The sequence below is a fragment of the Trachurus japonicus genome, chromosome 7 (genome assembly GCF_045865225.1).
Source record: "Trachurus japonicus isolate A0001 chromosome 7, Traja_1.0".
Classification (NCBI taxonomy): Eukaryota; Metazoa; Chordata; class Actinopteri; order Carangiformes; family Carangidae; genus Trachurus; species Trachurus japonicus.
In genome coordinates this window covers 3,738,749-3,761,020 of record NC_140913.1, presented here as the reverse complement: position 1 = coordinate 3,761,020, position 22,272 = coordinate 3,738,749, and the positions used below count along the sequence as shown (strand labels likewise).

Here is a 22,272-nt window from a genome sequence, read left to right as displayed (position 1 = left end):
TTACACTAAGCACATGAACACGCACGCCAAGTGGCCAAGCGTGTGAGTGTAATCGAGTTTGCATATTGGGACAGACCCAGAGTCTGCCAGTAAACCTGTAACTCTGTTAGCACTTTTAGCACTTCTGGTTCTCTCATCTAAAAGTCAATACATTTTTTTAATGGGATTTTGGTAAATACCCCAAATTAAGTTTGTGGTGAGTTTCAGGGTTTGTTCTATGACATAAAACACATCAGTAAATAACCTACTTGTGAATTTTGAAGCTTTTACGTGTCAAAAAATGGCGGTAGCTAACAAGTCAGGGACATTAAACGTCATCACCCTGAACAGGCAGCCTGCCAGCACTCTCGCCTGTTGGACCAGAGTGCTAAAAGCGCTAACAGAGTTTGGAGTTTACTGGCAGACTCTTTTCCCCACCTCAAGTACACACTACCTCAACCTTAGTCGTAACTTTTAATATTTATTAGTCATCATCATCATCTTTATTTTATTGGAAATGGCATTGATTTTGGATATGTAATTGTTGTCTGTGAGTGTTGTTTTGTCTCCTGTGTATTTGCACTTTTTTTCAGTTGTAGCACTTTTAATTTTGTTGTGTACAATGACAATAAAACAGTCAATTCATTTCCATCAATTTTATTCCAAATTTAAAGAACTATTACTAACGTATACACTGAAATACCCTGGTATTCCTATACCTAATTAGCCTGCATTCAGTCTCTTAAAGGCTGGCTACACTATATATTAGGAACATGTGATGTATTACACATTGAAATTAATACAAATATCCTCTCTGTGGTAAATCCTTTAACAAAAGCAAAATAAAATCCCTTTCTATCATTCTGTCATCGATCATCCAAAGTCTCCTGTTGGTTGCATTTCATGAGGTGAGTTTTTTTTCTCCTTTTTTTTTACCATGTGTTTAAAATGCAATAAAAATATATAGCAAAAAGGAGAAGGGAAAAATGAAGGAAGAAAAATAAATTAAAGAGGGTAAAAATAATGAAAATGATTTTATAAGTACTTTAATTTAAGTAAAACATGCAAAATCACAACATCAGCCTATTCCATTTCATACAAATGCTCTGAATTCTGAATCTACTGATGTAAAAAAACAAAACAAAAAAACATAGGTTTTAGCGGAATAAATGAAATGATATAAATGAATAAATCCTTATTGCAGTGTTACAATATTATACATATTACTGATTGTGACATTAAGCATTTCCATAGCAAGCATGACAGTGTGTTGATATCGTATAGCATTTAACTACTGAGTCCCAAAATGAAAGATGTTTATCTTGTGCACATCAGTTTTCTTTTACCTTGACAAACTTCTCACAAAACTCAGTCACTAAAGATCATCTTTAGTTCTAATCTTCTTTTTCTTGTGGAAGGTCTTTCCATCCGACTGCTTCCTCCAGCTCAGTTTGATGTCTTTGTTCAGTCCTTTGTCTTTCAGCTTCTGTTTGAGCTGAGACACAAATTTACAACAATGAATATCACCAACAGAGAAGATGATTCTTGTTTGCTTATACTCAACTACCTTATTGTCTCTATGTTTTCTGACACATGTCTACTTTCTGTAAGAATCACAGAAATGGCAATGTGTTGAATGTGTTGTTGACAGCTGTAGTATTTGTGTTTGTGTGTGTTACATGGATATATTCTTTGCAAACTGAAAACCATCTATTCTGTAAATAAATACAAATGTCACATATTATTCACCTGCTTCAGGATGTTCTCCATCACAGCAGGGTCATTCAGATCCAGAGAGGAGTCTGTTTCCAGCTTCATTCTCACCACCCTTGAAACCAGGACTGAAAAACAAAAAACAAAAGAACAAACAAGCTTCATTGGTAACACAGTTTAACAGCAGCACTGACATCTCAGGGTCAGTGAGAAAACCCCGACTTTCCATGAGCTTAGAGTTTGTTGAGTGCATTTTGTGTTGGATGAAGAATCCTGGCAATCCCGCATCACTGAAAACTTTGATCCCTACTGCATTTCAACTTTTCAAACAAGTTCATAGGGATCTCATATTTCATTTGATATCTATGGATACTACTACTACTTTTGACATATATTCCTTGTGGTAGGTTTTGGCCTTTTTAGCAGCATGGCTCCAGAGATGGAAAAATATGTCAACTACTGTTCAGGAAGTCAAGGTAGGCTACATAGACAACAAATCCTGATAGCAGCAGCTAATACACCAACATTTACTTGACTGAAACTTTGGTTCCTAGACAACAACTATATTACAACTAGTGGAAGAACTGTGAAGAAATGAGTTTCAAGTGCTCATGTTTGCCTAGTGACACCCAAGTCGGAGTTTGTGTTTCGTACAGATGCAACATTTGAGGTGCTGAGCATGGTAAATATTTACCAGCTGAGCATTAGCATGTAGCATTATGATTGTGAGTATAAACCACAGCAGTGATGTAAATCTAAATGAACATTTAAAAGCTGACAGATTCTTACCATTGTAGCATATAAATGCTCTCATGTCATCACAGTTCCCGGGCTCCCATTTTCCAGAGTTTGCAAAATTTGCTGTTGCACATGTCTGATTTTGAAGGCTTATGTCAGGTTCCAGAGCTGTTTCATCCCAGAACCTAAATGAGGAGTTACTTCCATCCAACCACTTCCAAGTGTCTCTGTGAAGGCCGATCCAGGTATTGTGGTTGGGCAGCTTAGATATCTCCTCGACGTCCTGAAGGTTTCTTACACTGGCCAGGTCTGTGTGGTGTTCTCTGCAGTAGATCTGAGCTTCAGTCCAATCCATAGATTTATATATTAAGGAGTATGTCTCATTGGACCCTGGAAACAAACCAAAGTAAAGGCTGTGAACCTAAAAGAGTTCACAAAACAGAGGCAGATACAGATACAGCAGCAACAATTAAAAATGAATTTCACAAAACAACAAATGGTGGTCTATGAAGTCAGGATGTGAAAGTGACTGATCACCATGCCATTCTTAATTGAATATAATGTTATGTTAGTAAACATTTAGTTTCCTATCCAGGTTCTTTAAATACACACAGACTTACTGCAACGTTGTGATGTCACAACAAAGCAGTCGCCACTCTTATAGCCACGCCCTAAGTCCCGCCTACCTGGACCCACCATCCAACCTTGCAGCATTTAGTTTCTCTGAGGCTGTCCAAATAGGCGGGTGCAAAAAAAGCACCTAACCCTAAAAAAATTCTAACAAAAGGTTTCTCAGCTGTTTTTTATAGTATTAGATGTCCTTAATAACATACTAAAAGTTTACCAAAGTTTGACCACTAGAAAGGTGTTATTTTCAAGATGGCGTCCAAGATGGATAGGAAGCCTGAGGCGACACCACAGGTGAATAGGGTAAAATTTTTAACTAACAGATATCACCATGAAACTTCCCAAGTTTATCACTTACATTAAGACAAATATTTTTTGTATTACAAGTTTTGTCAAATTGTATGTTTAAATATGTAAATTAGGCAATCTCTCATTAAATATGCGCTAATTTGCATATCCGAAATCTGAACAATGGATAAAAGCCACTTTCAAAATTCTTGTTTTATTTTGTTGACATACTAGAGTCAGAAGTTTTTACAGAGGGGATTTTGGATATCTCTCTTTATCACTCTGTAAATGAGAAAATACTAGCAGCCCTAAAAATTCAAATATCGTCGTGTTTTTAGGAGTAAAATGTTGTATAAGAGCCCGAAATCTCCACTTCAGCAGCACTTACAGACACCAAACCTTCCAGTTTGATCCCTTTCTATATTCTGAAGGTTTTTACAGAGGGGATTGTTGATATATCATTCATAGCCTGATTTATACAACATTTTACTCCTAAAAACACGACCAACTTGAATTTTTAGGGCTGGTGACAGTATTTTCTCATTTACAGAGTGATAAAGAGAGATATCCAAAATCCCCTTGGTAAAAACTTCTGACTCTAGTATGTCAACAAAATAAAACAAGAATTTTGAAAGTGGCTTTTATCCATTGTTCAGATTTCGGATATGCAAATTAGCGCATATTTAATGAGATATTGCCTCATTTACATATTTAAACATACAATTTGACAAAACTTGTAATACAAAAAATATTTGTCTTAATGTAAGTGATAAACTTGGGAAGTTTCATGGTGATATCTGTTAGTTAAAAATTTTACCCTATTCACCTGTGGTGTCTCCTCAGGCTTCCTATCCATCTTGGACGCCATCTTGAAAATAACACCTTTCTAGTGGTCAAACTTTGGTAAACTTTTAGTATGTTATTAAGGACATCTAATACTATAAAAAACAACTGAGAAACCTTTTGTTAGAATTTTTTTGGGGTCAAGTCATATTTGCACCTGACTAAAACCACTTATTACACCCTAGTTCACTTTAGTGAGCTTGCAATTTTGTAGTGCAGTCTTAACCCATTTAATCCCAAATTTTTCCCAGACATAAAAATATCCAAATCATGTGCCATTAGCAACCCTTTGAAATAGTCAGTCATTACTATTTTTTATTTTCATGGAAAAATAGGTAAAAATGTAGGTTTTATAGTCAGCCACAATTGTGACCAGTGGGATAATTTGTATACAAATTTTACATATGCATTATATCCATCAATTTTCTTATATTCCAGCCCAATTTGAACTGGGCTGTAATATAGAACTTGAGAACCAGTACCAGCATAAATTAACAGATGCTCGTGTGCTTTATCACATGTTAGTATGACTACTTTACTTATAAAAAACATGTACAACAACTGAAAGCAAAACCAAGAGAAGCATCAACATTACCATTGTCACTTTTATGCAATATTTAAGTAAGTTATTGTAAATTTGTTGTTATATTGGGATTTACACTTTAATGCAATATTGCTTTACTCTTTTTACCATTGTAAATGTAAAATGTTAGTGCAATATTGACTTTAAACTGTTGGGCAGTAATTCACTCGAACATAACGGCCTCTCAGAATAGGGTTAGGCCTAACCTGCATAATCCCAGTCTTACTTTTGTTAATGTTAAAATGTCATTTCAAATGACATAAAAGCAACATGACTAGAAGATATACATTTAAACAAATCTGATGCATGCTTTTTAAACCAATTTTAAAGATACTGTATTTCTGAATTTGCCAACCCTTGTCACTGACCCATCATGAGACTTCCTTCCTTCAGCATCTCTGTAGGAGAGATGGCTGCTTATGAGTGCATTGCTCAGGGACCATGCAAACATCAGCCCCCACCACTTCTTGGACCTGCTTGAGATATGGTACCTTGAAACCTGTCGATTGTTTGATATTTTTGATCACCTACAACTTCTCAGGCTCATCTGTCTGGACCCTCTGGTGCAGGCATGGGCAAACTCTTTCTGTGGCTGTAGGTTTTAGTTCCAACCAATCAGTTTGACCAATCAACTCTGAAGACTGACATCAGTTGATTAAATTAGTCAAGTCTGGTGAACTGCTGCTTGGTTGGAACAAAAACCTGCAGCGGTAGAGTTCACCCATGCCTGCTTTGGTGGGTAGGGGGATATGAATCTTCACCAACAGTGGGTCAAAGTGGGGAAGTGGTTAGAGGGAAGTTATCATCTCTGATAACATTGTTTATTACATAATCTTTTATATTATTTTGCACAACTTTAATTCAACAACATGGCTGGTAATTGGCCTGCCTCACCCTTATAGTCCATATAAAATTTAAAAATAGACTCGATCAATGTTGGTCAAACAAGGACTTTTTATATAATTACAGAGCAAGGGTATGAATTATTATGTTTTGTGTTTGTTTTGTTTTTTCTCTTTCTTGTTTTTGTTCTTCTCTTGTAGTTTTCTTGAGATTTTTGGGGATTATTTTGTTATATGTATTTTAGTGATTATGTATGAGTTGATATATTTGTGTTTAATTTTTGTATGTTGTTATTTATTTGAGTCTGATGTAAAGGATTTATATCCTGTATCAGATATTTTTCATTAAATTAAATTTCATCTGACCCATCTTTTTCAAACTTAGTGTTTTTTTTAAAACTTTATTTTAATATACTGTATTTTTATTACAGTATAGCAGGCTCATAGATTCCTCTCTTCTGACTGGCTCACAGACTTGTTGACTAAAGAGGTAGAGAGCTAGTCTGTTGACTGTCTGTTTATTCTCTTGACCTAATGAATAAACCGATGAAGTCATTGTTCCTGAGGGTTTTGGTCAGAGGCCAAAACGTAGCTGAAATACAAGTTTAATGTCTTGGTGTTGGCCCACTACCTTGTGAGTAAAATTCAGCCAACAGCCAGAATCCAGTTATAATCCTTACCTCTGACATCCATGCAGACTGCATAAAAGCGGTGGTCACAGGGATAATCGGCCCACTTTCCATCACCTTCCTTAATTACACAGGCTTCTTCACCCTCATAATTGTTTGGTTCTGGATGCCCCCAGTTTCTGAACTCAGCCTCCCCTGGTTTGTAGAAACTTCTGTCTGACAGCGACCACCTCCAGCTGTTCACGTCATGATACAGGCCGATCCAGGTTCTCTGGAAACAACATCTTGTCATTGGCCTCAAATATGACATATAGACTCTGATCAGTGTTGAGGTTTTACGTGATGTTTTCTCTGTGTGTTTGATGAATAAAAAAAGCATCTTTAATCACAAACACCCCCTCACTTTACCATAAACGTACAATAAAAAAGAGCACATAAGATAATCTATGATCCAACACACCCAGCCAACCACCTGTTTCAACTGTTGCCCTCTGGCAGGCGCTTTAGGTCCATATCAACAAAAACAACCGGACTTTGGAGGACATTTTGTTTGGCCAATGTACAACAAAACGTCCTCTTAAAGTCCGTATAGCTGAAACACAAAGCAGCCATCTGGAACAATAATATGGACTACGCAACTGCTCTGCACTACAAACAGGCAAACCACAGCTCCGCTGCGACTCAACGTTTCTGGGGCATTGAGAACATTTCTCTCTCCTTGAGGGGCGGAGATATTATCAACAAGCTCCTCAGGAGGGAGGCGTTTTGTATTTACACCCTTAAAGCAGAAGTAAGAGGAATGTTTGTGTTAATATAAGTCTTAAATAGTTGTATCTTCCGACAGCAATCACTTACATAGAGTGTTTGGTCTGAAACACGGGTCTGTCAGTCACTCTGCTCTGCTCTGAGCCCAGGAGAAAACTTTCCTTGTATCCTACAACCTTTATCCAATGAGGAGAGAGAACGGCATAAAGGGGCGGTCCTCTCTGTGTGTGCACGCCAACGGGGCAGTTGAGGACGATGCGCGTGCATGTGGTGACGTAGGCATGAGGGCGGGGACTGCTAACTCCATCCGCTGAAAGGAAGTTAGCCAAAACGTCCGGATCGCTTACTGCTGCTTTAACACAGTGGAACCACTCGGACCGAATGAGGAACTCAGCCTCTCATGTTTTCTCTAATAGCCTATGTTGAAGACGTTGCATGTCGAAACGTTGGTCCTTCTTTTGCACTAATTAAACTACAGTAGGTGCGTTTACATGGACACAAATATTCGGAATAAAGGGCTGATCCGATTAAAAATGTGTCATGTAAACACGTCAGTTGGAAGATTCTGATCGGATTCGGCTCGATCCGAAAGAAATTCTGTTCGGATCGAGAGGGGTGGTTTATACCGATCGTTATTCCGAACGACGTCCATGTAAACACTTATTCCGATCATTACGTCCTCTCCCACTAGCGCGACACACGGCTGTCTACACAGTTCTACTCGGTTCTTATTTATTTAGCCTATTAATTTTTGCTTTTACACACTCCAGTGTGACGTCCGACAGGAATCAAACCCGCTAAGTTTAAAAACACACTGGCAGCAGCGCACACATGATCTACTGAGACTTGTTATTCTGTCACCTGAGTTAACGAGGTGGACGGGTGTGTTTGGAGGTTTGGAGCTGACGAGAGGAGAGAAAAAAGAGAGCGAGTACTGACCCGATATTACCGTGTATCACGCTTTCAGAGTAATCCCGCTTCTTTCCCCGCTCCTCTCCGTTGTCTTCACCGTCTTCCACTGACGTAACTCCACAAATTTCCAGAGCGCACATGGCTAATTAATATGCACGTGTTGTTTTGCATTGACCATATATGGTTGTGTTTGGGTGTATAGAGGGCAGGATATGCCGTGTTCACATCCGCACTTTTCTTGGGTCCGGTGAGATTTATCAATGGCAGGAACAGTAGTAGCCTACACGTTGCTGAGTCTGCTTAATAACGATATAGGAGTAGTACAGTAACAGCTCTTAAAATCTGGCGCAGGTCCATTTTGAGTCCTACTGAATGGGAAGTGGTTCGTTTACAGTAGTACTGCTGTTGTTTTAGGGAAAAAGACAGCTCTGCTCATGTCAAAATGCTGTTATTCTGAATAAAGCTTGGTGCATGTGTACGCACGTCATGATTGGATTATTTGATTTTGCGCCCATGTAAACAGTGGATTCAGATTTTCCGATCCCTCAAATTTTTAATCTGATTAAGAAATTTTGCGCATGTAAACACAGCTACTGTCGCATCACCAATGGTGCCCAGGTATTTATACTGTTGTACAGTGTCGACCACCTGACCATGTATAAAAACAGGAAGGTGCGTGGCGCAGTGGTTAAGGCGGCCGCCCCATGTAGAGGCTACAGTCCTCAACGCAGGCATCCCCGGTTCGAATCCCGCGTCGGGCAGACCTTTCCTGCGTGTCATTCCCCCTCTCTCTGCCTCCCCCTTTCCTGTCTCACTGTGCTATCAAATAAAGGCAAAAAGCCAAAAAATATTCTTAAAAAAAAAAAAAACAGGGGAGTGTGGTGGAGGCTTTTTCCTAAAATCATTAATAAGTTCTTTGGTTTTAAGAACATTAATTTTTAAAAATGAGCTTTCAGGGGCGGTGCGTGGCGCAGTGGGTAGAGCGGCCGCCCCATGTAGAGGCTACAGTCCTCGCCGCAGGCGGTCCCGGTTTGAATCCCGTGTTGGGCAGCCCTTTCCTGCACGTCATTCTCCCTCTCTCTACCTCCCCGTTTCCTGTTTATCTCTACTGGGTACTATCAAATAAAGGCAAAAAGCCCAAAAAATATTCTTAAAAAAAGAGCCATACCACATGTTAAACTCATTAACCACTGGGCCGTGAATGCAATCTTGGTTGTTTAAAAGAGATACAATCACTGAGTCGTCGGCAAATTTAAGAATATGCCTGTCAGGATGCTGACTACGGCAATCATTTGTGTGTAAAATGAATAAGTGGTGAGAGGACACAACCTTGAGGGGAACCAGTGGAAGATAAAAGTACATCAGATAAAATGCCATTTACTTTCCTCCTCTGAGGTCTGTCAGTTAAAAAGTCAACAAGCCAAGATACTAAGCCCTGGTCCAGGTTATGTGTGTTGGTCAGACGGTCAGCTAAAATGTGCGGTTGGATACAATTAAAAGCAGAAGAAAAATCAATAAAAAGGAGACGTGCAAAGGTGTTTGCCCCCTCAAGATGACCCAGGACCAGGCTGAGAAGAGTGTTGACAGCGTCCTCAACACTCCTGCCTGGGGTCCGTTTCAGGAAGCAGGTTGAGTGAAAACTCTCTGAGTCTGTTAAAGGAGTCATCACCCGGAAATCACATTTTTCCTTGTTAAAACCTGTATACTGGTGTTGGACCTCAGTGGAAACTTGCCTGAAAACCTGGGGTTTGAAAGTGGCTGAGTTTTTTGGTTTGGGCTCTTTGTTTAAGCCAGAGCAGCTCATGAGGCTGCGCACCTCAACATTACGAGATTTTGATTCTGCTCCTACGGTGACGTCACCGTGGAGACTGCTTTCATAAACACACCTCTCTTCCACCACCCCGACTTCCGCCGTGCCGCCATTACTTATTGTTTTATTTCCCACTGCAGGGATTGGCCATAGGGAGTACCGGGAGTTTTCCCGGTGGGCCGGTCACTAATGGGCCGATAGACGGCATTTTTTTTTTTTCGCCATGCCTCGCTTTGCCTTTTAACTATTGTAACTCTCCCGGGCTAGGGAGAGAGACATGCATCGGCTCGGCCCACAGTGCTCAGCTGCAGACACAGCAGAGAGGTGACGATTGGCCCAGTGGCTTGTCTACCTGGCCCAATGGCCCTATGAGAGGCTACAGAGGCCCAGGAGTCCCACCCACGCATGTTCTAGACCCCCCCTCGTCCAATCACTTTTAATGATGAGGAGTCATGATGAGAGAGAGCGAGAGAGAAAAAAACAACACCACACCAGCGCACGAAAACGGAGAAGAAAAGTAAAAAACGTAAAGGCAGTGCGGAAAAATGGAGGGAAAGTAACAGAAAAAGAAAAGCTCTAGCAGCACAGACTGTTAAAAGTACAACAATTATGCAGATGTTTGCTGCAGGGGCCGCCTGGCCTGGCCAGGGCTAGAAGCACCGATGCAGCAGCTTCAGCAGCAGGTCCTTCATGTGAGTCTGAAGAGAGTGAAGCTCCCGTTACCACTGCCCTTACTTACGGTGCAGGAGGAGGCTGAAAAAATAAGTGTTGAAGAAGACTCCACCATGTGAAGGAGGTATATGTGCTTTCCAAAATGGTGTGGATAAACATTCATTAAAATACTGTAAATGGTCCAGAAGGGTTGCTAAACTGTCTATGAACTCAACTTGACATAATAAATAGCAAACTCTGGATGGTGTGGTGTGTTACAACTAAATCTAGTTATCTAAAGTATTGGAAAACAATAACCATATTCATACTATCCTGATGAATTGATTAGTTGCTTTTATTAAAGTGCCAACATGCACCTTTCTTCGTGCTCACACTCCAATTTGGTCTTGAAGGACATTGAGCTAACAACTTAACAAATATGTATGCTTTACATATTTTTTCAGTTACTGTCCTTTCAACAGTTTAACATTATGCAGTTAAAATGAATAAAACACTGATTAACTACTGTCCCAATAAAACATCTGCATACATATTACTTATGATGCAGTACACAAATTACAAGTATTTCCTGTCATGCTTCATTGTCTATACATTATGTTGAGCTGTACTGTCTTTCTAAAATAAAATTTTGTCCATTTTTCAGATCATTATACTATTGTTTTCCATACTTTAGGGAACTAGCCAAAGTTCTGATTGCAGACTCATTATGAGCATGTAATCTTGTCCAAATTTAACCTATTCCACACTATTCTGTGTTGTATAGTTTAGTATAGTGGTGTTATTAAGAGCTTGTGTGTTTGTATGTACATCAACGGTGCTAGTTTGCACAATATCCGTGCGCAGATAGTGGGCCGGTCTGGACCAAAAAGTCCAGGGCCAAATTTTGGTCCCAGTCCACCCCTGTCCCACTGTAGCGCTGTTATTTCGTCACTTTATTAAGTTTTAATAATTTTTCATGCGAGAAAGTAAGGGTTTAGATCCCCAATGTGCGGTTAGTTTATCCGAATGACGGCTGTTTAGAAGTTAGCTCCGCGTTGGGAGGAGTGAGGTGCAGCCAGCTGCAGCGAGCACCAGAGGAGCACCGCGGTAAAGTGAGCCGCTGTTTGCGAGATAGTGGTAAAGTGAGCCGCTGTTTGATTTTCGTTGGGCGCGCGCTACAGTAAATACGGTAGGCACGGTTCTCGAGCAAAGTGAAGGTCCTGAAAGATACATAAAGCCTATGTGCTTTTACTGGAGAAATGTGGAGGAAAATCACTTACAAGATTAATCAACTTTTTAGTTATATTTCACTGCCGTAAAGGGGAGAAAAATCACCTTTCATCGACATTTTACTGTAGAAATGTGGAGAAAAATTAATTTAAAACGACCCCTATAATAAAAGCCATTTACTGTATGCTGACCTTTGACCTTACCTCACACCAATTCCTTCATAGGTGTCTTCCTCATTTCTTTTGCATACTGTTCCTGGGGTCTTATTCTACTTCTGATATCATTTTGGTGGCATTCTACTGTAGAAATGTGGAGAAAAATCATTTTAAAAATCCCACCCATAATGACTTAACCCCATTTACTGTATGCTGACCTTTGACCTTACGTCAGATCAATTCCTTCATATGTGTGTTCCTCATTTCTTTTGAATATTGTTCCTGACATCTCACTCTACTTCTGATGCAAAAAAAAAAGTATGCAAAAGAAATGAGGAACACACCTATGAAGGAATTGATGTGAGGTAAGGTCAAAGGTCAGCATACAGTAAATGGGTTTTATTATAGGGGTGACTTTAAGGTTATTTTTCTCCACATTTCTACAGTAGAATGCCACCAAAATGATATCAGAAGTAGAATAAGACCCCGGGAACAGTATGCTAAAGAAATGAGGAACACACCTATGAAGGAATTGATGTGACGTAAGGTCAAAGGTCAGCATACAGTAAATGGCTTTTATTATAGGAGTCGTTTTAAATTAATTTTTCTCCACATTTCTACAGTAAAATGTCGATGAAAGGTGATTTTTCTCCCCTTTACGGCAGTGAAATATAACTAAAAAGTTGATTAATCTTGTAAGTGATTTTCCTCCACATTTCTCCAGTAAAAGCACATAGGCTTTTTTTTTTTTTTTTTTTTCTATATTTTTTTTCGGCTTTATTTTGATAGTGATGACAGTAGAGATAGACAGGAAATGGGGAGGCAGAGAGAGGGGGAATGACACGCAGGAAAGGTCTGCCCGACGCGGGATTCGAACCGGGGACGCCTGCGGCGAGGACTGTAGCCTCTACATGGGGCGGCCGCTCTACCCACTGCGCCACGCACCGCCCCAGCACATAGGCTTTATGTATCTTTCAGGACCTTCAATTTGCTCGAGAACCGTGCCTACCGTATTTACTGTAGCGCGCGCCCAACGAAAATCAAACAGCGGCTCACTTTACCACTATCTCGCAAACAGCGGCTCACTTTACCGCGGTAGAGGAGCGGAGGAGTGACTCCTCAACCCGCCTGCAGCGCTTGTTTAGCCGGCCGATAACGACGTCGTCATGCCGCCGGAGGAAACGATCGTTAATTTATTAAAGCAGAAGTAAGTGGTCCGGTCGTTTTGGCTAATGCTGCGTTCCAGGCAGGCTTTTGAAATCGTAAATTACAGCTTCAAGTCACAACTTACGACTTTGTAGCGTTTCAGGCAACCCACTCGTGTTTTTCCGACCTGTTTTACCGGTGAAAGTCACTATAACGGCCACTCGTAACTTCTGACCCGTGAACTCGTACCAGATCGAACTGGTACCACTTCACGGTCGGAAAAATATGAGTTTCCTTGAATGCACCATAACAGTCCTCGTCCCTACGTCGCCACATTCACGGCGTTCCCTGGCTGCACACACAGCCCTGCATGCCGTTCTCTCTCCTCATTGGATAAAAACTGTAGGATACGATAAATGTTTTCTCTTCGGCTCAGAGCAGAGCAGAGGGACTGACAGACCCGTGTTTCAGACCAAACACTCTATGTAAGTGATTGCTGTCGGAAGATACAACTATTTAAGACTTATATTAACACAAATATATCACTTACTTCTGCTTTAAGTTTTAATATTTTTTCATGCGAGAAAGTAAGGGTTTAGATCCACAATGTGCGGTTAGTTTATCCAAATGACGGCTTAGAAGTTTGCTTCGCGTTGGGAGAAGTGCAGCTCCAGCGAGGCAGAGGAGCGGAGAGTGACTCGTCAGCAACCCGCCTGCAGCTGCTCGTTAACCGGTCAAACTACGTTGTCATGCCCGCGGAGGGAACGGTCGTTAATTAACTTACCCGCAGGTTTGTAGAGGTTTACCGCCGACTGGTTCAATTCTTTTTAGGAGATAAATGTTTGTCTCATTGATGAAATCTAACAATTGTGGCAGTGGTATTAGTTTGTTTGAATGAAAAGTGAAGCTTCACACAGAGCAGCAGCAGCTTTGCCCCGGGGCTCTGTAGCCTACGTACAGAAATCACCACATTTGCATCAATAAATACATGTTTTACAATGAACCGATAAAATGTTTTATTTTATGAAGTTATAACATGGTTATGGTACACAACAGAGAGCAGCATAGTATGCGGTTTCCAATACAGCCTGCATGTAGCCCACTGGGCCAGCCACCATGCCTGTCCTCCCTGCGTCCAATCAATGCGCGCCTCATTACATATTAATACAATGAACATCCGCACCAGTCAAAACCTTGTGCTTACTTTCACGAGAGAAAACTGCCATATGAAAAAGTGTCAGAACAAGCTCTATGTTTGAATTAAAAAAAAAAATGTTTCCAATAAGTTTTAAGAGCTGATTAAAAGCAATTTAAGGATTGGATACATAAAAAACCAGGTGATGACTCCTTTAACCCTGAAATGAGGCAAACTGGGTTTTCCGTTTGAGAAAGGGAGGTACGGTAACTCAAACCAGGGAAAGAGGAGTAACTCCAGCCCGTTTCACAAAGAGAGGTAACAGTTAGTGACAGATATGTATAATAGAATTGGAAACTAGCATAAAGAAAAGAAAAAAAAAGTATAGATTTACTACTAAGTCACTTCATTGTCAAAGAATGAAGAAACCAAAGATAACTCACAGAGCTGGAGGTTTTCAGTTGGTTTAAATCCACCATGGCGTTCAAGATGCTGACGTCCTCCGTGTTGTCTATAGTGGCCAGGTCAGTGTATTTCTCTCTGCAGTAGCTCTGTGCTTCTGCCCTGTTCTTTTGCTCATAGACAAAATAGTACTCACGCCCAGCATGTGATGACACTGCACACAGTGCTGTAGTGGCAGACATACATAATGTCACTGATAGGCAGTAAAAGCTATTCCAACTGTAAAGACCGTATTAACCCTTTAACAGGCACTGTAACCGCGCGGTTGAGCTATATTCGATTATAGTCGAATTGCCATTATAAAACCTCGTCAAAACCATTCTTTGGTCATTTGCGTGTAATGTGTGTAATGCCAATTACATCCAGTGGGTGGCAATGTAGTAAAAAGACAGCCTTGTCAGAAAGTGCCGTCCATAAAGCCATTTACTCTTTACATAATACAATCATAATAATATCTTTACATAGTAAGAGAAATAATGAGCTAGTGCTCATTATTCCTGTCATATAGATAATCCTTATTGAATAACACTGTGCATTGAATAGGCCTAGTCATAGTTACAGTTATCTAGAAAGTACAAACATTAAATTTTACAGTAGCAAATATGAGGCTGCAACTGGGGGTGGACTTACTTTATTCAGCACAGCAAATGATGATTTCACTTTCTTGTTTTCTGAGTAGGTTTGAATTTAGGTGATGTATCTAGAAAACCATTTGTTTATCCAGTAGCGCAGTCGTGACAATGATTTTTTTTTTTTTTATGACTGGATAAATATATAGCACTAAAACTGATTATTATCCGTCTTTTTCAGATCTCTACTCATATCTCTGTTGCGTGGACACCATGGATGTCTACACACACACATTGCCCCCCTGATGCAGATATAGGCTACTGTACAGCTTGTGTTTGTGTTTTTATGGGAAACGTTATGGAATAATATGTTGTTGTTGTTGTTTTCAATAAATTGATGAATTATATTAGCAAATTCTGCTGTCTATAATCATTTTATATGAAAAATCTTCAACTTCAGTTACACAAATGGAAAAATTCCATTGATTCCTAATACTTGTTACATTGAGCCTAAAGTTACCCTTACTGGGACTTGCATTTCTGCCATCTGATTGGGTCAACTGGAAAAAAAAACTGAAAAGTTGCTAAATGTGGAGCCAGGAACACAATTTTACAAAAAAAAAAAAGTTTTCTTAGTGTGCCTGTTAAAGGGCTAATGCAATTATTTAATATAATGTTAGACTGGGGCGTCGTTCAGCTCAGTTGGTAGAGCAGGTGCCCCAGAGGCTACAGTTCTACAGCCCTATAGACCTTTTCAGAGAGTATAAACAAAGACAGGTGTGGCTCATTAGAAAACGCTCTGGTACACTAAATGGAATGGAGCCTTAATTAGTATCCTTGGTAACACTTGTATTTGTTTATACTCTCTGAAAAGGTCTATATCGAATCCCGAGTCGGGCGGGCCTTTGCTGCATGTCATTCCCCCTCTCTCTGCCTCCCCATTTCCTGTCTGTCTCAACTATACTATCCATTAAAGGCCAAAAGCCCCCCAAATAATATACTTTAAGATTTCATGTTCAATGATGAAAAAACCTATAAATAACAAAAGTAATGTTTTAAATTACTTAAATTATTTTAAGACAGGGCAATCAATAACTATTACATAGAAAATATAAGAAATACTTGCCTGATACTGCTATGATGCTCAGAAGTTTTTCCATCACTGTATCTTCCAGGTTTATCTCCCTCTGACTGATCCGGCTTTACTAACCTGTGTCTGCACTTTTATTGGATCCATGCAAAGTGTTTAAGGAAATAGATGTTGTTTGTTTTACATTTTTCATTCTATGCGGGTTAGGCAGTGCTTAATTTGTCCATGTGTAGGTCCCGGAACACTGAGAGGGTGCTGTTCCGGGGGGGGGGGGGGCAGAGGGGAGGAGCGCACAGGAGGCGAGACGTGCGGCGTGCGTAACGGCGCTTAAATGACTTTTAACACACCTGAAAAATGACCCCGATGCGGTGAAATTCAGAGGTATAAGAGCTCACGTCGCTATGGCTTTTATCTGAGTTCATCATCTTCCTCATGCTGTTCCCCTGGCTGCGCTGTCCAACCTGGGTCTCTGTGTCCGTTGCGCCATAGCGCTTCAGCACCATTCAAGTCATCCCGAACGGGTTCCGGACACGGAGACCCAGATCCGACAGTGCAATTTGTCCCACCGGCAGGCAGAGGATGAGGTCGGCTTCACTCCCGTCAGTCTTCACAGACAGTCCACAAAGTTGGAAGAGTTTTGTTTGTTTGTTTGTTTGTTTTGACCCGGCCGGCTTTTAATTGTTCGTATAGATAACTGAATACCGGCTATTAGGCTATTTAAGGAAAAATAACTTATTTTTTGAAGAAGTTGAAATGAGCAACCATGTTTTTGTTAAAATGCATTTAATCTTCAGTGTGAACTATTGAATAAAACAAAAAGACAATAGACTAAAAAGGCAATACTGTGCTTATATAAAGACAAAAGGCAATAGACCCTCCTTCTGACCTACATTGAACAAAGATTATAAAAATGCAATAAACTGTTGCTTATATAGAATAAAGACGTGAACAAAGATTATAAAAATGCAAGGTAACACTTTATTTTAAGGGGTCCTTGTTCCTGTGTATCTACCTAATTAATTATTACCTATGTAACCGTATGTAATAACATGTACTTACATTGTAAATACATAGTGTATTTTGGTGTACTTACAGGTCCTTGTTACACTTGTAATAAGAAATGCCAAAGTGGCCTCTCTCTTTGCACACTAATCGCTCCTAATTAATAATACGGCAGGAAATATCAATAACAACGTAGCTTACCTTTGAAAACGGCCCGCAAACTATCAATAGACCCTCGTTTTCCTTCTCCCAGTATTATTCCTTTTCTCTTAGTGTTTGTTTTTCCTGCTTTCCTCCTGACGTGCGCCCAGTTGCGTAACCTGATGATTGACGTCTGTCAATCACTTTCCTCCTCTTTCCTTTTTTTCCTCGGGTTAAAATGCCTCCAAGGCGATCTATGAGTACGTCCTAACTTAACAGAGAAATAAAACACAGCGAGAGCACAACTAAAATGTGATATTATTGGCAGCTTATTTACAGATTGTAATAATGGAGGAGACAGCTGTCTGTCTGTCTGCTGCTCCAGCACCGCAGCACCGACAGGATCAGCGCCTGTAGACGTCTGTCTGTCCGCATGTCTCGTCCTTTCCTTGTCCGTGGTGCTGAAATAACGCGGAGCACTTTGCTCTCATTACTTTTGTTGCCAATTTAAATTCAGAATATTGTTAAAGCCTGTAGTTTGTCTGAAAATGTAGGCTACATAATGATTTTGCTTTTTGATGAAAACCAACTTAAGTCCTCGTTTTTTCTGCGAAGTCCTGGTTTCTTGCCCTGATAGTGATTTTAACACTTAATGTGTTGTGCGTACCTGGGATGCATGGATAGTGCGTTTACTGCGTCCTTTCAGGGTTTAAAGCATCAGCGACACATGGGCACATAGCTGGCAAATAATTTTATGTTTAACAGGGTAGGGCCTCATATGAAATATTGAAACGGGCCCCCAGATGTCTAAGGCCGCCACTGCACGTATTTGACAGAGGAGGTCCCGGATCCACTCGGCGAGGTGCCGGATCTTGTTCCGGCAGGATCCGGCACAAATTAAGCCCTGGGGTTAGGGTCAGGGTTACCTATGAATGACTACATTCATTAGAGGCAGCTGTTGTTGCTGCTCCAAGCACAACCAGACTATAACCTACACCATGGGCGCCGATTTATGTTTTTGCCCGTGGGTGGGTGCGCGCGTCGGGGGGGGGGGGTATTATATTATATGTATATATATACACCTAAACCGGGCTCTACAAACTCTGGTTCGCTCATTATTAATAGCCGACTGCACAACTGAAAATATTGTAGCGACCCCGCAGTAATGTTCTTGTTATGATGTTTAAGTTCTGTGATTTCTGACTGACTGTGAATGTGTCTGGTACGGGCAGGTTAGATGGGAAACTGAGGGGCCGGGGTGAGTGTGAAGAAGACAGCTGTGTGTGTGTATGTGTGTGTGTGTCGGTGAGTGAGTGAGGAGGTGCAGAGGAGGAAGTGAGAGCTGTCAGATAAGTTTGTGTTATGTTGTTGTAGTTACGTCGGGCCGGACCCTACAATATCAATAAGAACATGTGCTTTACATAGACGTTGGATGCGAAATAGCCTCCTTTCGGTGTCGTTAACCGATTGTGTCAGATGCGCCAGAGTGTGCACCTCTGTGCCAGGCTCGCGCTCTGCCGCAATTTGTGTTTATTCATCACAGAGCGCGCAAGAGATTAATACACACATTCACACACAGGCTACACACACATACGGGCTACACATGATACACAGACACACAGCTGAGGGGCCGAGGCGCGGCACGGAGAAATGCGCATCTGGTGGCGTGCCCCCAGTGGGTGCTCAGCCTGGTCAGTGGGTGCTCGTGCCCCGGAGCACCCACGGAATCGGCGCCTATGACCTGCACCATTTTTTACTAAAAGACGACATCATCAAGACCAAGGGTGCTCATTACGTCGATCGCGATCGACGAAGACAGTGTGGGTCGATCGCGTGATGAAGAACAACAAAAAAAAGTTTATTTATAAAAACACAGTTGTCTGGACAGCAGGCATTTTTCTCACAACGGACCCCAAAAGGGCAGGTCCGCCGAAGCATTATTCCGGGTGAATCACGCTCTCCGCCCGTTGTCTTTGTTGTTACTTTGTTGCCGCTCCACAGAGCGCGCATGGCTACTTAATTATGCACGTGCTGACCATATATGGTTGTGCTGAGGCATTCTGGGGGCGGAGTATGAGGTGTGTTCATGTCCGCACCATTCTTGGGTCCGGTGTGATTTATCAATGGAATATTGCGGAGAGTTGTGCGTATGCACAGCTTGATCAGTGTTTCCCACTAACAGAAAAAAAAAAAAAGTGTCCCAAAATTTTTTTTTTTTTTTCTCCTCACGTGTGTTTACGTGCGGTGCGCCCGCACGCGAGAGAGGCGGCAGGTTGAGAGGCTGACAGCTGACAGATGAGAGATGGTGAAACGCTAGCATGATTATTAAAAAAACACCATCACTCATCTCTGCCCGCACATAGACACAGGTTCACATACAGACAGGGGCGCACGGTAAATGCAGCTGCAGCGCTATTAACCCCCCCCCCCCCCGTCGTACAGTCCGACCAACGACTGGACAACCAAAAATTGGTAGATCATTTTGACTTGGCCACTTTAAAAGTAGCTCTCAGGCTGAAAAAGTGTGAGCACCCCTGATCAAGACTGAAACATCATTTTTTTTCTGTAATCCATGTCCCCAAAAAACCATTGGTGTGCAGTCTAAATGACTACAGATCAATGGCCCTTACATCGGTTTGTTACGGCCGAAAGGGGTTCGGCCTTGTTTCTCTCTCTCTCCCTGCTCCCCACAGCTCCACCCAGGCCCTGATCATGGAACCAGATCCACTTGGCCTGCTTGAGAGTTTAAAACCCGGCAGCTGGCATCAGGGGGACAGTGCTGCTGGGCTTGCCTGCTTCCCAGCTTGGCTTTTCTTGTGTTCTACTTTGTGTCTGCCTTGTTTGTGTGATCCTTATTATTATCCTTATAAGTCATCCTTATTATTATATCATTTCCTATTTTATTTAGTGTCTTTGTGTGGGTGTTTGGGGTCATTGGTGGTCCATTGTAATGCCCTTTAGGGCCAACAGAGTTGGGGTGTAACAACCATGAGGTGAAGTAATTGTGCTGGTTTTTGTGCAGCTGTTGTGTCACATTTGTTTGTAATTGTGTAGTAGATGTAGTAGTCGTCTCTTTCAAGGCAATTTATGATTTTACTGCCTGCTTGTGAATTTGTTTGAGAGCACGCTGTAAGGTAGTCGTTGGGCAGAGAGAGACTCTTGTTATTTTGGGTTCCATGCTGTCATTCCGACATCCCACCACTCCGACATACCGCTATTCCGACAAGGCTTTCAATATAAGGAAATGTGCACTACTCAACAGGTGACTCCCTCCTACTTATCTGGACTCTCTACTTCTGGACTCTTTCTATCTGGCATGTCTAGCCTCCACCTGGTCTTTTTACTAAACTTAACCAACGCCTTTCATCTAGGGCCTGACTGATATGGATTTTTTGGGGCCGATGCCAATTACGATTATTTTGGGGGAAAAAAATCTGATAACCAATACATTTTTTTAAATAAAGTTTTTAAATTGTATTAATTTAAGTAATATATCTATATATTTACTTAATTATATATTTTTGTTGTTGTTGTTGTGTTTAAATTAATATGGCTTACACTACACCCCTGGCTATTTATTTTAACTGTAAGAAAGATGATAGACTAATTCTTCTCTGCTTATTATTCAGCGGGTGTGAATGTGAGTCTGATTATTTTGTCAACCTCCCGCACTCACACACTCGTGATCCTCTAAAATAAATAGCCTATATAAATAAATAAAAATAAACCTAACTAATGTACATCATAACTTAAAAAAAAAAAAAAAAAAAAAAAATCAGGAACACCGACCATAGGAAGAGAAGAGTAAGTAACAAAGTAACAAAAAAGGTAACCAGGATGCAGGTTAGAGCTCTTAATAGATTTATTTAAAGAGTGATGAAAATAATTGAATATTTGATACAACACAAAGGGAGGGCAGCGGGTGGCATCAAATCAATAAATAAACAAAAGGAGTCGCTAGCAAACTCCAGTCGAACCTACACAAAGTAACTAACTAAATCGATACATTACAGAAACAAAAAGGGACGCCACCCATAACCTAAAAGAAAATCACAGAAAAAAACGAGGGGCAACGATCCCCAAACAAAAGAACAGAAGACGTAAACCTAGTGCCCGGTTCCCAAACGAATGTTCACAAACTATAAGGCCTCAACAAAACTGGCACGAGGCAACAGAGGAAAAGAAACACGAGGCGTGGGGCTGGCAGCCACAAAGCAGACTGCGCCCCTGAACCTCTCATCCCGGCGGCTTCTTAGGCCTCCCTGCTTCCGGGCAATGACGTAGAGGGAATCACCTGGGACAAGGCGGGGCAAACACACACACACACACACACACACACACACAACCCAGACAAACCTGTACCCATAACATCCCCAGTCATCATAAAAATCTGCTGAAGCCTTATTGTGTACTCCAAGTCAACGACTGTGAAAATCGCGTAGTGTCCCCCCAGCTTTAGGGCCAACAGAGTTGGGACATAACAGGTTGTTATGAAATCATAGTTTGAAGCATCAAGACCACCCTCCCTCCTACCTTGAATTCCCATCACATTCCCTACAGGGCAATCAGATCCAGAGAAGACACTACTACAGCCCTCCATACTACACAGAGGCAACTAGAAATCGGTGCAGAAGCGAGACGTGTTGTCAGGCTTGGGCACAAGCAGGCAAGGGGAACTCCACGCACTGGAGCTGGGAACCGCCAGGCCATTCTACAGCAGATATGCCTTTCGTACGAGGGCCGGCTAGGTGGGATTAAGCATGTTGCTTGATAGGCGGGTGGCTGCCAACATCAATGTCATGGAACAGGACAGTGGTGTGGGACGGAGTGTGTTGCAACTGAAGCTGGTGATGTCAATATTCTTATAACCTTGGGTTCGGATCTGAAACCAGCGGAGCAGTGAGTTTCTCAGGTAACGTTTGGCCACATCCAAGTAGAATCAATACTGTACGTTCAAAGGCG

At 41.3% G+C, this 22,272-nt stretch overlaps 1 protein-coding gene across 1 annotated transcript; it reads right to left on the bottom strand.

The window, feature by feature from the left end:
* Positions 1 to 1,354: 1,354 nt before the first annotated feature.
* On the bottom strand, positions 1,355 to 14,690 carry LOC146984022 (C-type mannose receptor 2-like). Its single transcript, XM_085783042.1, has 5 exons — positions 14,490 to 14,690; positions 6,294 to 6,513; positions 2,482 to 2,820; positions 1,729 to 1,820; positions 1,355 to 1,474 (listed from the first exon to the last, which is right to left on the bottom strand). The coding sequence occupies exons 1-5, from the start codon at positions 14,688 to 14,690 to the stop codon at positions 1,355 to 1,357; spliced, it is 972 nt and encodes a 323-aa protein (XP_085639168.1).
* Between the last annotated feature and the right edge of the window lie 7,582 nt (positions 14,691 to 22,272).

Bases quoted from the DNA above. Each gene is read 5' to 3' on its own strand.
- LOC146984022 (XM_085783042.1), bottom strand. From the start codon at position 14,690: ATGTCTGCCACTACAGCACTGTGTGCAGTGTCATCACATGCTGGGCGT. The intron at 6,514-14,489 runs GTGAGTTATCTT...TGTTGTTTCCAG, and splicing joins AACTGAAAACCTCCAGCTCT to AGAACCTGGATCGGCCTGTA. The intron at 1,821-2,481 runs GTAAGAATCTGT...TTTGTTTTTCAG, and splicing joins AGCATTTATATGCTACAATG to TCCTGGTTTCAAGGGTGGTG.